Genomic DNA, 16,381 nt, shown 5'->3' on the forward strand with positions numbered 1-16,381 from the left:
CTCATTCCACTTCCAAGACTTCAGTCCCAGGTATTTTAATTAGAGGACTTAACTCCAGAGCAATCTTGCTGGCAGCTCTTAGGGAAAACGTAATGAGGCGGTGTTATTGGATTTGCTTCAGGTTGTTCAAATATTTCCTCCCAGGTAGAAAAGCACGTCAAGCCTCCTCGTTTGTCCCGCAGGCAAGCCTTAGAAGTCTGGTTGAATTTCCACTGTGTTTTGTGTTTGTGCATAATTCACAGCAGCCAGCACATATTTGAGCACCCACTTAACAGTGGGCATCAGGCTGGGTCCTGGGGGCACAGCAGTGTCCGATCGCAGTGGCAATCCAGGGAGTGCTGTGATGGAGATGCAGGCTGACAGGATCTGGGGCAGGTGCGCCTCTACCACCCTGTGGGGTCCGAAAGGCTTCCCAGAGGAGGCATATAGGCCGAGACTTCAAGGATAAGCTAGAATCAGCCAGGCAGAGGGTAGAGGCTGTGGCTTTGGAGAGGAAGGTTTCCGGGCAGAGGGAACAGCAAGTGAAAGAGGAGGCAAGAAAAGGTGTGGTGATCAGGAGGAATGCAAATTCTCCCCAAGGAGGAGCGAAAAGAAGAAGACTGAAATGAGGAGAGGGAGAAAGGGGGGACAGGACAGACAGGCAGGGCCTGGGGCCTTCTACACCATTGTGAGAAGTTGGGGCTGTTTTCGTTGCAAAGGGAAGACTGCAGAGTTTGTATGGAGGGGGAGTGAACTGATCAGTTTCATTCTAGAAGGATCCTGCAGGGGGAGGGATGGACTGCAGGCTGGTGGCCAGTTAGAAGCAGGTAGTAGCAGTCTGGGTGAGGGCTGAGGGTGGCCCTGACCAGGAACTTGGCAGAGGGCATAGAGAGAAGTGGCTAGATGAGAGCTATCAAGGGGATAAAAGAAAATAAAAATGAGTTCCAGCTGACACAGCTAGAAAATCAAAGGGATCATTTCAATCATCATCCATTAGGCCCAGAAAACAGCAGCCTTAAAACAAGAGAGCTCTGGAGGAGTTTGCAGGGCCGGCACAGGGCAGGCTGGACATGAGCGCCACCTGGTGACCGCCACCTCCATCACTGGCAGGTGCGGTATTAACTCTGCCACATGTGCTAAATGTCCTGTCAACACAGAGGAGGGAGAGCCAAGGCTGAGCTCTCACCAGCCTACCATAAAAACCACAGCTGCCCACTTTCCAAACCTGTCCTGCCTTCAAATGGACCGGACACTGTTTGCCAGGGTTACCTCGTTTCATACACACAACCCTGGAAGAAGAGTAGCATAACCTCTGTTCCACGGATGTGGACAGAGAACTCGGGGGCATTAGTCCCAGAGGTAGGAAATGGCTAGTGAAGATGCTTTCCTTTCATTATTCCCCCAAGGAGCCACTGCGCATCAATGAGGGGTGACAAGGGTGAGCTCAACCAGCCCAGGGCTTCCTGGGAGGTTTTGCCTTGTCTCCAAAGTCATAATGGACAGGGAAGTCTGCACTTTCGGGGCTTTGTGGTTTGGGAGGCCATCAAGCTCCCAACAGTGTGCCATGTGGAAACCACAAGGGTGCAGGGAGAGAGGGAGAGCACCAGGGGAGGAGCAGGGAACAGTGGCAGAGGGGTGGACACAGAGCAGAGTGTGACCTCAGGCAGTCCTATCCTCTCTGGGCTCTCACTCTCCTGTCTTTATCACCAGGTTAGAGCCCTTGAGGCCTGATGGGCTCTGATCCCACCATTCAGCCCTGCCCAGGAGAGACGTCGTCCCCAGGAACCTGGGGCAAATGCTGGCACTCAGCCTCTGGTGGTTTTGGCAACTCAGGGCAGCAGTTAAGGGCAGAGGCTAGCCCTAGCTGGTTTGGCTCAGTGGATAGAGCATCGGCCTGCAGACAAAAGGGTCCCAGGTTCAATTCTGGTCAAGGGCATGTACCTTGGTTGCAGGCTTCTCCCGGGTCTGGCCCCTGGTCAGGGTGCATGCAGGAGGCAACCAATTAATTTCTTTCACATCGATATTTCTCTTTCCATCTCTCTCCCACTCTCTCTCTAAAAAATCAATGGAAAATATCCTCGGGTGAGGATTAAAACAGAACACAGACTACATGGGATGTGAAGTACAGCATAGGGAGTGTAGTCAGTAATACTGTAATAACTCGTGGTGTCCGATAGGTACTAGACTTACTGGGGTGATCACTTCGTAAGGTATATAAATGTCTGATCACTATGTTGTACACCTGAAACTAATATAATGTTGTATGTCAGCTGTAATTGGAAAACAAATTAATTTCCTTTTAGATAAAGAGTACAGACTCGTAGCTGGGAGGTGAATGCCCCGGTTTGGATCTCGTTGCTACCACTTACCAGCCATGTGACCTTGGGCAAGGAACATACCTCTCCATGCCTCAGTCTCCTCATTTGCATAATGGAGCTGATAACAGTACCTACCTTGGAAGATTATTATGATTAGATGAGTTAATGCATGGAACATTTAGAGAGGTACCTAGTGTATAGATACCTCCACTCCACTCCCACATTAGCCAGGAGGCAAGATTTAAATCAACCTGCAGTGAAGTTAACGAAGTTCACTGTGCTCCGCCTTCCCCGAAGCGTGGAGGCCACCTTCTCTCTCTGGCCCTCCTCCTGCTTCCCCAGGGAGAGGCTCTCAGGCAGCTCTTCATCACTCCTTCCTCAGCCCCAGGCCCTGAGAACTTCAGGACATGGCACTCAGGTTAGAATAGGGAAGCGGGGCCTAGGTGAAAAAGGTAAGTCTCCAGTTTGAGCAGCGAGGGCTGTAGGACCCGGCAGAGCAACCCGCTCCTCTTCCACATCCAAATGCTGCAAACCCAGCAAGGCTGAGAGCACAGGCCCAGGTGGTAAACCGGTGCCATTAGCACCCCTGTGAGGCCTCTCTGGGAAAGGCAGATTCTTTCCAAGTGAAAAACCTGCTCAGATCTCTGGCATGTTGAAGACTTTAGTGGCTGCCGGATGCCCACAGAATTAAATCCCAACCTGTCATTCACAGCCCTTCATCACCTGAGGGCCTCTCATTGCATTACACTCCAGTGCTCAGTCGGGTTAAATTGCTGCCTCCTGAAAGGATGGCCCTTTGCACATGAGCCTGGAATGACCCATTCCTTTCCCCCTTGGGTAAACACCTTTGAACCCTCAAGACACTCTAAGCCTGCTTCTAAAAGTCACTGCCAGGTAATCCATATGCAAATAAACATTTGAGACCTAGTTTGTTTATTTAAATATGTTTTATTGACTTCAGAGAGGAAGGGGGAGGGAGAGAGAGAGAAACATTGAGAGAAACATAGGATTGGTTGCCTCCTGCACGCCCCCTTCTGGGGGATCGAACCCACAACCCAGGCATGTGCCCTTACTGGACTCCAACCCACTGGCATGAGACTGACGCTCAACCAACTGAGCCACCTCGGCGGGCATGCTCTCCTTTCTGCTTTCCCCATGGACCTCACATCCTACCAGGTCAAACCAGTTGTGCATGTGTCTTGGGGAGAGTAGGGCAGGGACACCAAGCAGCCCAAAGGATTTCAGGGAAAGCAGAGTCCTGAGAGGCTCCTGCTGGGCCAGGCACTAACGCTGTAGTTGCTGGGCTGTGGAGAACGGGGGACCCAGAGAAGGAGCCTGGCTGGCAGAGGGCTCTTGCCTGGTTGAGGTCAGTGGGCACTTACCAACTGGTTATTTTACTGCCAGACTGCTGCGTATGGGCTAAATGAGAGCACTGCTTACCTCAAGGAGTTCCTCTCTAGCTGGGATGGATTTCATGTACATACTGAACCCCTCCTTTCTCATTCACAGCATACGTGCCCATACATCTCCTACTGCCTTGAACGTGCAGACAAGAAAACAGTATTTATTGAGACAAGTGGTGTCCTCCACTGTCCCCAGGCCAGCCTCTAATTCTCCTGTACTTTCGACTTTCAAACCTACTTGAAATTGCCCCAAGCAGCCCAGCCAGTGTGGCACAGTGGTGGAGTGTCGACCTATGAACCAGGAGATCACGGTTTGATTCCCAGTCAGGGCACATGCCCAGGTTACAAGCTGGGTCCCCAGTGTGGGGTGTGCAAGAGGCAGCCAATCCATGATTCTCTCTCATCATTGATGTTTCTATCCCTCTCTCTCCTCTGAAATCAATAAACATACATATTTTTTTAAAAATTGCCCCAAGCAAAATGAAAAAACTAAGGGCCATGTTCCAGAGCCCACCAGCCCCCAACACACACAGGTGCACCCACACACTATCGAAAGGGCTCGGTAAGACCCACAGGGAGCTGGGAGAAAGGCAGTGGCTTGTCAGCCTGCCGGGAGACACGCTGCAGCAGGCGCATTCCCAGGAGGGCACCTGGAGCCAGAAATCGGAGCGAGAGGCTAACGCACCTTTGTGTCCCTGTAGGCGCACTGCTACTACATCACTGTGAAGGGTTTCGCAGAAGCTCTGCAGAAACTCGACCACGAACCAGCCATTCAGCAGGCCCTGCAGCGCCTCTGTGATCTCTTTGCTTTGCATGGCATCCTGTCTACCGCGGGCGACTTTCTCCAGGATGGCTTCCTGTCTGGGGCCCAAGTAGACATGGTGAGATCAGCCTACCTGGACCTGCTCTTCCTCATCCGGTGAGTGGGAGTCCTCAGAAAATATCCCTTCACCCTTTGGTCACGTCAAACTCCAAAACTTTCAGCTCCAAAACCTTGTTAAATGGGGTCTGACAAAAGCGGCCACAGCCCTGGAGAGGTTCACACCCGAGCATTATCACACCAACAGAAAGCATTATGGGTTAATTAAAAACTGGGAAAAACAAATAAAAATGCCTAAGAACTCTTCACCACTGTCAAGGAAATAGGAATAGTATCTAAGTAATATGAGTAAAATGAAGCCTATTACATATGAATAATATGTATTAATGAGTCCTAGGCACAGCTAATATTTAAGGAGCACTTATGCGTGCCAGGCACTAGGCCATCACATCATGGAAGCCTTACAGCCTTCTGAAGTGGATACTATTACTCTCCCCACTTTACTGGGGAGGAAACCCAGGCTTAGTAGATTTAAGTACTTTGTCCAAAGTCACATCATTAGCCAGAGGAGGAGCCAGGTACAGTCTGGGGCCTGACCCCAGAGCATGAGCTCTTAACACATTGCGCACCAGTAGTTTCATTACTAGCTTTACCCAGTGGCCAGATAAGTTTCTATTGAACGAGTACAAAAAACGTTTTACAAAGTGTATTTTAAAAAGATATTAGCTTGCAAGAACATGTAATAAATAACTTCAAAATGCAATGGGTATTTAATTGTAAGGCATGCCTTTAACATTTATGTAAAACTCTGTAATATGAAAACATGAGAATGCTCGTGATCCGCCCGCAATGTGTTAAGCTGTATGTTAAGGTTGGGCTCTTGTTTATTCAAATCCTATATCCTTGTCTTTGTTCAATGTGCTTAAGCAAACTCTTATTTTAATCCTTCCTTAGCTTCAAGAGGGGATTTTTTTTAAAACCTAGTAATTCATATACTCATTTGCGAAACAATAACACAAATAGTAATAACACAAATAGTTTTTAAATGCAACATTAATGCAGTGCAGTTTAGGGTTATGACATACTATGGATGCAATGATATAAACCGTATCAAAACAGCCCAGGCTGGGTAGTCTTGATACACCAAAGTTGTTGGTCTGATCCCTGGTCAGGGTACATACAAGGAACAACCAATGAATGCATAAATAAGTGGAACAACAAATCAATGGCCCAACCAGCATAGCTCAGTAGTTGAGTGTAAACCTATGAACCAGGAGGTCATGGTTCAATTCCTGGTCTGGGCACATGCCCGGATTGCAGGTTCGATCTCCAGTGTGGGGTGTGCAGGAGGCATCCAATCAATGATTCTCTCTCATCGATATTTCTCTCTCCCCCCGTCTCCCTTCCTCTCTGGAATCAATAAAAATATATATTTTTTTAAAACAATACAAATTAGTCTTGCCCTGGCCAGCTTGGCTCAGTGGATAGAGCATCAACCTCCAAATTAGTCACCGTTGTTCATAACATGAAAAATGGGCTAACTTGAGAACACAACTTTTTTGAGAACATATGATGCCTGTGGTATTGGGGGTGAAGGGGTTATACACACAGTTGTGTGACTTTTACCCCTAGAATCTCCAAGAGTTCACATTATCAACAAGACTAAGAGAATTTTAAAAAATATATTTTTGAAATTTAAAAAAATAATATATTCATAATGGAGGTTAAAAGAAAAAACTAGACCAAATTATTTTATTTATAATAATATGCACTATGTTGCATACCATTTATAACTCCACATAAGCACCTCACAGATAAGTTGGTGGTCAGTAAATGTCCAATTAAACCATCAAAAATATATTTGATAAAATTATTACTCAAGTATTAAACTTTTCCTAATATAATTGGGAATCCAGTGATAGAAACCATTAATAGCATAATTGAGTACTGCATTAAGCCCAAGTATCTCTAATTTTAAAAAAGCTTGGCATTTTAAAAGCACATGACGACAGTAATGTTCTAGCCCTGATAGTGATGATGAAACACAAAAGATCACCTTAACACCTCATCAGCATGATTTTTATCGGCAACAGCATTTCTAAGTGCTTGACTTGACTCGAGAAATATACAGTGCAAGTCAAAACAGCCCGGATGCAAACAGACAACTAATGCAGGCATCAAGCCCACAAATTGATTTACTCACATTACGGTTCCTAAGTCACCTTCCTACCAGTGCAGGATAATCAGGTGTGTAAGAACTCCATGCTTTTAACAGTCCGTGTCCCAGTGCCCAGCCTTGACTACCCAGCATCACCCTCAGATTTCTGAGATGACAAAGGAAGGACGGCACATGATTCTAAGCGACACTGAAAACCAGCTCTCTGTGTAATGGTAGCTGACTGACCCAAACAGTTTTTATTCGCGTGATCGTGAAATCTCAGTTGGGGGACTTCCAGGTAAAGACGGCAGATGAACATACGCATTTACTTTGTTCCCTCCTGAAGCCTCACTAAAACATCAGCAAATGTTAAATTTTTTACAAGGCATAAGCCCACAAAGAAAAAAACGCTCAGAGGAGAAGAAGCATGAGAATTGGAAGTAGATGGACAAACAGTGACTTAGCAGACCCGAGAAAGGTGAATCATTCCCTACAAGTGGGAAAAGCAACCAAGTTACACCCAAGAACCGGAGGACCATGTGCCTCTGGCAGTGGGGGTAAAGTTGACTGATAGGATGGGTTGAAAGTCTGTTTCAGAAAGAGCTGAGTCCCCAGTTCCCCTCCTCATTGAGCAGTTTTAAGGCTTTGCTTGGCCCCACCCTGGCAGAAGGTAAACACCTGGGGATGAGGCTGCCCTGCAGAACACAGGGGCTTCAGTAAAGCGTGCTGATGAGCCCCTCCCCAGCCCTCTTTTCCCAAGGTTCCCACAGTGGGCAGCCAGGCTAGTTCCCTAACATGATCCTCCTCTAGGGAATCTGACCAGCACAGGGTTCCCCAATTCACCCACACTGACAAGCACAACTAGACTTCTAATCAGCTAATTAATGCCCCACTCTTAGCTATGACCAGACACCTGAGGAAAGCCCCTGACATGAAAGAGACCAAAGCAAGCAAGAATGAGGCAACTTGAAAGACATAAGAGAATTTTCAGGGAAGAGAAAACTTTTTTTAAAACATCAGTAATTTTTTTTTAAAAAAAAAGGAGATTTATAAAAATAAATAAAAATGATCCTATATAATAAAAGGGCACTATGCAAATTGACCCTAACAGCAGAACAACTGGGAATGACTGTCACTATGACACACACTGACCACCAGGGGGCAGACACTCAATGCAAGAGCTGTCCCTTGGTGGTCAGTGCTCTCCCACTGGGGGAGCTCTGCTCAGCCACAAGCCAGGCTGACGGCTGCCAGTACAGCAGCCTCCTCAGCAGCACTAAGGATGTCAGACTGCAGCTTAGGTCTGCTCCCCGCTGGCAAGTGGACATCCCCCGAGGGCTCCCGGGCTGCCAGAAGGATGTCTGACTGCCAGCTTAGGCCTGAACCCCCGGGAGTGGGCCTAAGCCAGCAGGTGGACATCCTCCGTGGGGTCCCAGACTGCGAGCGGGCACAGGCCAGGCTGAGGGACACCCCCACCCCCCCGAGTGCACAAATTTTTGTGCACCGAGCCTCTAGTATTGTAATAACCATGATGGTGTCAGATGGTACTAGACTTATCAGGGTGATCACTTCATATGTTAAATGTCTAATCACTACATCGTATACATGAAACATATTGTACGTTAACTGTAATTTTAAAAATACATAAAAACAAAACATATTACTGTCAAAAAAAGAATCAGTGATATCTTCAAAGAGTTAAGAGGAGATACTGTGACCATAAAATAAGAATTTCATTTCTTAAAAAGTAACAGAGAACAAAAAACAAGCGCTCTATGAAATTAAAAAATGAGATGGAAATGAAAAACTTGAAGGATTGAAAGATAAAATTGCAGAACCCTCAGAAAGAAAGCAAAAAGACAAAAACAGAAGAGAAAAAAAATAGTAAGAGGTCTGATCCTGTCCATCATCTGAAAAAAAGGTTGAGAAAGAGGAGACAGAGAAAACAGAAGGGAGCAGATCATTAATAAAATGATTACAGAAGATACTCTTCAATTGAGGGATATGAAAGGGCACAAATGCTTACAGCCTAGAGGAGAGGAGACAAACACAGACATAAAATATAAGTCAAAGCCGAAACCGGTTTGGCTCAGTGGATACAGCGTCGGCCTGTGGACTGAAAGGTCCCAGGTTCGATTCCGGTCAAGGGCATGTACCTGGATTGCGGGCATATCCCCAGGAGGAGATGTGCAGGAGGCAGCTGATCGATGTTTCTCTCTCATCGATGTTTCTAACTCTCTATCTCTCTCCCTTCCTCTCTGTAAAAAATCAATAAAATATATTTTAAAAAAATATATATATAAGTCAAAGACACAGTGTTTGGAATAGTGATAAATGCTACTAAGAAAAGGACAGCAGGAAAGGAAAGGGGCTGGCGGGGGGGCTATTATTTTAAATAGGTCAAAGGCCACCCAGGGAGGGTGACGTTTGAGGAATAATCTGCAGGGGGCAGGTGAGAGGAGCCATGTGGTCGGCTGGGAAAAGAGCATCCAAGCAGAGAGTAAGTAGAAATGGTGGAGGCCAGAGCATGCTTGGCACGTCCATCCAGAGAACAGGGGCTGGAGGGGCGTGACTGAGGTGGGGAATGAGAGTAGAGGTGGGAAAGTTAGGGTGTACTGAGAGGGGCAAGGGAGGGGGTGTGGATCACGGCAAAGACTTAAGACTCTGGCTTTTACTTAGTGTGAGAACGGGAGGGTTCTGAGCATAGCACAGAGCAAAGGATCATTCCAGCAGCCAGATTAAGAACTGAGTGGGGATGGGGGACAAGGGAGCAAAACAGGGAGACTAGCGAGGAGGCTGCTGCAATGATCCAGGTGGGAGAGGGTGGTGGACAGGACCAGGGTGACAGCATTGGAGGTGGTGGGAGAAAGTAGAGCTAGAATATACTTTGAAGATAAAACAGGACTTGCTGACAGGTTAGATTTGGGGTGGAATAGGCAGAGAGGAGTTCAGGTTTTTGGCCAGGACAGAGTTGCCATTAAATGGGAAAGATTATAGGAGGGCAGGTCTGGGCAGGTTAGACAGGAGAAAGCTAGAAGCTCAGGATTTGGTTTTGAACACGTTAAGTTTAAAGAGCCTGTTAGAAATCAGGTAAAACATTAGTAAGCAGGCAAGTGAGACTGGAGAGAGAAATGTGGAAGTCACTGGCCTATGGCTGGTATCTAAAGCATGAGAAGGATGATATCACAAGGATGAGAGTATGAAGGGAAGAAGCCCAAACACTGAGTCTTGGGCCCCTCCAAAGATGAGGCTGGGGTGACCCATGACAAGAGATACGTCAGTGGGGTGGTGGGAGTGGAAACCTGTATGGATCTAGTCCAGGAGAACAGCAAAAAGAAGTGGAAACACCAGGCATACGTGAGCATAGCACTTTAAAGAATGTCATAAAGAGGAGCCAAGATATGGGGTAGAGGATGGTGCTGGGAGGAGTCAAAGGCTTACTTTTAAGAGGGGAGAACTGGTAGCATGTTTGTATACTGATGGAAGTGATCCAGTAGAGAGGGGAGTGTGGGAAAGGCAGGAGAATTTCTGGAACACTGCTCCCTAGTAGACAAGGAAGGACTGGCCTCAGGAGGGAGCCTGGGCAGTTGACCTATACTATGAAGAGAAAAGCACTGTGTGGATAAATGCATGGGTGGGAATGCTCTTACCACTTTTATTTATCAGTGGAACAGGAAGCAAAGTGATTTAGGTAAAAGAGATGGGGAAATGGAGAAATTAGATTTGAGGATAGAAGACAAAGTACAAAACATCACCTAAGAGAATAAAAGAGTAAATGAATTAGAGCAATGTAATAGGATTGTTGGGCAACCATAAGGACCCCCATAAACCCTATGACCCCAGTCAGTATTGGTTTTTCCAGCCATAGCTACAAAGGTGGTAGCACAAAGTCTGTGGAAAATTAAAGATAATCAGGGATGGGGTTTTGCCAAAAACCAAGGCAAGAAAAGTTGTTGAATATATTTTTGAGGAGGTAACATAACAAGCCACGAAATTTCAGTGGGATAAGGAGGAAAGTGAGACCACCAGGGGGCTGAGGGACCTACTGGTAGGTGCCAGTGGGGTCACAGAATGATCAACAGCCCTACATGAAATCACCTCATAATGATGACATAGGGTCAGCCAGAAAGAACTGAAATAGGTCCAGTATCCCAGTCACCTCAAATGCTTTTTGAAACAAGTCAGGGAAGAGTTTAAACAAATAATCGCATATTGTGTTTTACATCCTTTGCTAAAAAGGTAGGAAAGCGTGTGAATACTTTTTAGAAACTATTTCATTCAGTGGGATTAAAATAAAACATTGTTTGTTGCTTGAAAGGGAAAAAGGAAGATAGAAGTCAGAATACTAAAGGGAATAAGCTAGGAAGACAGGAGCAGAGAAGGAAACATGGCTGAGATCACAGAGAAGTTGCAGAAGCTAATGATGAGTCCTGGTGTCTGATTGTGGCAAAGATGACCGAGGGAGGCTGTAGAACGAGGTCAATGGAGCAGGAGATTCAAAGAACTGAGGAGTTGAGCTTTAGAGGAACATCTACATAGACAGTGAAATCACTAAGGATTAACAACAGCAGTGTTGGAGAGAGGACAGTGAGCCTGGAGGTAGGTCACTGCAACAAGGAGATGTGGTGGGGACCTAGCTCAGCCGTGAACAGGATGCATAAAGTCATAATCATATATAAGACTAGAGGCCTGATGGACGAATTCGTGCACGGGTGAGGTCCCTCGGCCTGGCCAGTGATCAGGGCCAATCGGGGCCAGCCGGCCGGGGGGAGGGACCACGGGAGGTTGGCCGGCCACAGGAGGTTGGCTGTGGGAGCGCACTGACCACCAGGGCGCAGCTTCTGCATTGAGTGTCTGCCTTGGTGGTCAGTGTGCATCATAGCTACCAGCCGTCTGGCTGTCTGGCTGTAATGGTCGCTTAGGCTTTTATATAGAGAGATACGTACAGTCATACTACTTTAAGCACTGAGTATTAGTCTGGCCAAAATCATAGCTATATTGGGAGGCAGGAAGGTGAGGAGGAGGAAGCATAGGTTGGGGTCAGAAGAAGGTGCTAAAAGTAAATCCTCATCTGTTGTAATAGAGAGTCAACAGATAATGTCCACGAGTGAACCAGCAAGAAACAGAAATATAAACAAGTTACTTAGAGACGTTCAGGTTAAAACCAAAAATATCAGTTAAAAGACTGAAACTGATTGCTCTGGGGGCAGTGGGGGGATGTTTAGGAAATGGAGGTGAGAGAACAGGATATGCTCATTTTAAATAACCTCAAAGAAGTATCTGATTCTTTATGCTGTGCATACATAACTGATCAAATATAAAAACTTCGAAAAAAATTAAAGCTGAGTTGTTCGAAGGTGAATAATGAAGCAACCTCTAATTAGGTGTTGTTCACCATTCCAGAATAATCAGATTCATGAGCAGTCTACAGTACTCACAAACTCTTGTTTTTTTTCTCTCAGGAAGGATGCCATCTCGTTAACGGATGCTTTCGACTTCACAGATCAGTGTTTAAATTCAGCACTTGGCTGTTACGATGGAAATGTCTATGAACGTCTGTTCTACTGGGCTCAGAAGTCACCGACCAATACCCAGGTAGTCGAGTCGAACACATCAATTCCGGAAGAGAGCAGAGAACAAGCAGTGAATGCACCTCCAGTGTTTTCCCATTTAAACTGATTCCCATTGGGTTAGAAATCGCTGCCATAGCATGTCTGTTTAAAATATTTTGAGGATACATAAAAGAAACCAGGAGCGGGGCTGTGGCCTGGCAGGAACTCTGAGTCTGGACTGTAATCAGCAAAATGCACTGCTCAGAATTTGATTAAGGGAATTAGGAGGACCCAAGCTCTAAATCATGGCTTGACACACCCAAGGGCATACACACGAAATGGCAAGCTGGCTTTTAAGTAACAAAAATAAGATAAGTCACACCCCACCTTATTTTCAGCCTCCTAACTCTGAGATTTGTGTTGATAAAAGTGGGTATTCAGAGGTGATAGGAAGCTGGATGGGCGGCGTTCGGGGGCAGATCTCTCAGACCTGACTGCTAGCTAGACATACCTCCTTCCTCTTCACCTAAGAAACACAATCCCAGAAACACAGAACACGGCTGCACCGCCATCAGTGGCCAGGAAGCCATGCGAATGACCACTGCAAGGGTTATGGAGAGAAGATGCCCAGCAGTCCTAGGAGAGGATGCTAGAGCCCCGAGTCACTAACAGAAGAGAGGGCCAAGCCGTGAGCCTCACTGGGAAAAGCTATGAATGTCCATGAGCACCATTAACTGGAGTAAAGAAATAAACCCTGTACTTAGAATTTGAGGGCCCAACATTTAATAGCAGATTTTATATAGATTTTATAAAAGCAAAGATAGACTCTACGTGCACAACAGGTTAAGTTCTATCATGCAGACATGATATTCAGATGGTGAAGCCTACTCCTTTACCTCTTAGGGCAAATTTCAGAAAAGGTGTCTTAACACCTCATCAGATTGGCAACTCTCAGGCTTTCATTCACACTTACCAGAGCGTCAAACTTGCTCTTAACAGTATGCATCCTGTCATGCCTCATAGCTTAATTGAACGTGATCATCTCAAGTTATAACACAACCACTACCCCCCAGATGGTTGTCAGAGAGAAGGCCAATCCATTTTGGTCATTCCCTGACTCTAGGAAGGCATCCTTTTAACTCTACAAGGAAATACAATCCACTAAAGAAGGTGTGATACAGTCACTGCCTAGTACAGGTAACTAATACTAGTGTTTTACTTTTTCTAATGCTTAGATCTACTTACTAATATTTAAATCCCGGCGTAAAACTACAGCCGTCCTCCCCTCCAGAAAAGCTCCTGTGGTCTCAGTATAAATGCATGCCCTCTGGTGCTCCAGAGGAAAGCCTGCCCCGCTGTGCCACCTGTCAGGAGATGATGACATAACCTCCCTCAAACCTGTTTTACTAGCAGCAAGGAAACATGCCAATTCTCCTGACTCCTCATCTTCACTAAAGCACATAGGGGACTTTCTTATTATTTCTAAAAGAATTTAATCTGGATATGATATGAGGGCAGGCTTATCTAAATGAGGGGCATGACCAGCCCACAGCATCAACAGATTTGATAAGCCCGGCTGACATAGCTCAGTGACTGAGCGACAACCTATGAACCAGGAGGTCAAGGTTCGATTCCCAGTCAGGGCACGTGCCCAGTAGGGGCGGCGGGTTCAGGAGGGAGCTAATCAATGATTCTCATCATTGATGATTCTATCTCTCTCTCCCTCTCTGAAATAAAAATATATTTAAAAAACAATGATGTCCTTAAAAAAAAAAAATGTTGATGCACTTCATCCCATTCACTTTTCCCTTTTCTGTCACCTGCCACTTCACTGTGAACAAGGATGTAGTCTTCACCTTCCCAACCCCAGGGCCTATCACAGAGTAGACATTTGCATTGATGGAATAATTAACATGGTTTTGTGACCTACAGTGAGAGGAAGGAACCTGCTGCATCCACAATGCTGCACAGACTGTTGCCATCCTAGCTTCACTTACCTTGCTAAAAAGGTGACAGGTACAGCAAGCAACTTAGAAACTGAGATTATAAATGACCTTGGATCTATTATAGAGAAAGAGCGAATAGCAATATTAAAATATTTTTCCTAAAAAAAATAAAAATAAAAAAAAATAAATGACCTTGGAGAACGGTTTCCAATTAGTTAAAATGGTACTCGGTTGACTGCTAATCTACAGCCACATCATCTTACATTTCTGGCTCCTCTAGAGAGCAGCAACATGGCACTTTTACCGTGTAATGTTTTAATCTGCTGTAGATAATTTTGAAACTACGAGAAGAGGCAGTTTTCATTGGCACTAGTAGAAAAAGGTTCACTACAGGTATTTCAAATAAATTAAAACAAAAGCTACGTTAAAACAAACCTTGCAGACAAATGAGAATATATGTCACTGACATTTTCTATCAAAAGAAAGGTGCTATGCTAAGTTACGTGTTGTAGAGCCCTAAGCTAGTCTCTCTTCTGTCTGGGCAGGTGGGTGATGAGCTTCATGCCGGGACTGGGTGATTTGCCCTCCCGAGGTTTATTTGAGCCATGAGTCTGGTTTTTTGGCTTTTTTCCTGATCTGGCCATTTCAAGCCAGCCTTTCCAGAGTGAACAGCAAAAGGCTGCTGCCCCTCCCCACATGAACTCATATCAAAGTGATTCCCTACAGATGCAAGCAGTGGAGGAAACATTGGGGATAATTTCAAAACAAGAATCCTATTTCCCCCCAATTATTCTATTGTAAAAGTCTGTCCAAGTAGTTGCTAGATGCCTTAAATACACCTACTGATTAATTCAATCATTCAACATATTTACTGAACATACAATATATGCCAGAAACTTTTCTAGGTACTAAGAATACAGTAGAGATCAAGAGTCACTCAAGGAGCTTACAGTTTAACCTAGACAGGCAAAAAAGACACAAGTAAATGTTACATGGATGAGAGAGGGCTGAGAAGGAACAAATCAAGACATCAGAAAATAATAGGGATAACCTATTGTGACATATTATATTGCTTACCTGATTCCACCGTTCTGATTCCTTTATGGTTAATGTTCCATTTCAAGGAGCCTTAGAGTCGAGCCTTTTATTTGTGTTAAATTCCAAAAGCAAATGATAACTGTGTTTTTTAATTGGCCACCTGCATCCACAATTTAAAATCTGCTGGAGAAAATGAAGGATGCCCTTTGGAAAAAAAATGTTTCTCCATATGTTCACACAAAATGAATTTTAAAAATAATTTTTAAAATTAAAAATCTTATGTAATGTTCATTTTGAAACAAAAAAACCCAACTTAATTTGAAAAGTTATTAATCCTGACAGAAATATTCTGTCTTACTAATGCACTTCTTTCTACAACAGGGGAACCCTGCCTACCAGAAATATCTAAGACCACTACTACAAAGTTGGAGATCCAAGCTATGAAATCATCAGCAGCATTCAAGAAGCACCACTTGCCCTGGCCGGCTTGGCTCAGTGGATGGAGCATCGGCCTGCGGACTGAAGGGTCCCGGGTTTGATTCTGGCCAGGGGCACATGCCTGGGTTGCGGGCTCAGTTCTCAGTGGGGGCTGTGCAGGAGGCGGCCGATCGATGATTCTCTCACATCATTGGTGTTTCTATCTCTCTTTCCCTCTCCCTTCCTCTCTGAAATCAATAAAGAAATATATTAAAAAAATAAAGAAGCACCACTCTGTGATAATGGTAGTATGGCAAATATGGCGTTAAAACTTTAAAGTACATATGTGTATGTATTTTTTAAAGAAAGTCATTATTTTCTAGAGAGACAGTCTGAAGTGAAAGAAACATCTGTGGTTTACTTCAAAATCCATGAGAGGAAAAAAGGGGAGAGAATAGTTGTGGATGCTGGTCATTGGGTATACTGTTGTTTAAACAATTCTCTCTTCTAAGTATGTTTGGCACTTCCTACAATAAAACACAGTAGTATTATCCAATTGTAGCATCTATTTTGTTAAATCCCAGGTTTTGTTTTTGATCTAGCAAAAGCTAATAGGTTCATTAGTTATCATTTGTGCCTACAGCTCACATTTATCTAAGGGTTTAAACTTTAAAAGGACATACACATGCACCCACACAACCTTTCTCCAAAAGTGCCTATACTTATAATCTAAATAAAATGTACAGCCCT

The 16,381-nt window shown here is 45.0% G+C and overlaps 1 protein-coding gene and 1 long non-coding RNA gene across 2 annotated transcripts in view; one reads left to right on the plus strand and one right to left on the minus strand.

Moving 5' to 3' along the window:
* ACOX2 (acyl-CoA oxidase 2) overlaps positions 1-16,168 on the plus strand; it is a 37,175-nt gene extending 21,007 nt beyond the window's left edge. Inside the window, exons 13-15 of the mRNA XM_036331736.1 lie at positions 4,402-4,619; positions 12,141-12,273; positions 15,596-16,168. Of these exons, the coding sequence (XP_036187629.1) occupies positions 4,402-4,619; positions 12,141-12,273; positions 15,596-15,658 (414 nt within the window). The 3' untranslated portion in view covers positions 15,659-16,168. The remainder of the gene's footprint in view (positions 1-4,401; positions 4,620-12,140; positions 12,274-15,595) is intronic.
* LOC118667936 lies at positions 4,618-15,672 on the minus strand. The gene is made up of 3 exons (XR_004971461.1): positions 15,254-15,672; positions 14,228-14,291; positions 4,618-4,729 (listed from the first exon to the last, which is right to left on the minus strand). It is a non-coding gene; the product is annotated as an uncharacterized LOC118667936 (long non-coding RNA).
* Positions 16,169-16,381: the final 213 nt, after the last annotated feature.

Source organism: Myotis myotis, unplaced genomic scaffold (genome assembly GCF_014108235.1).
Source record: "Myotis myotis isolate mMyoMyo1 unplaced genomic scaffold, mMyoMyo1.p scaffold_m19_p_13, whole genome shotgun sequence".
Classification (NCBI taxonomy): Eukaryota; Metazoa; Chordata; class Mammalia; order Chiroptera; family Vespertilionidae; genus Myotis; species Myotis myotis.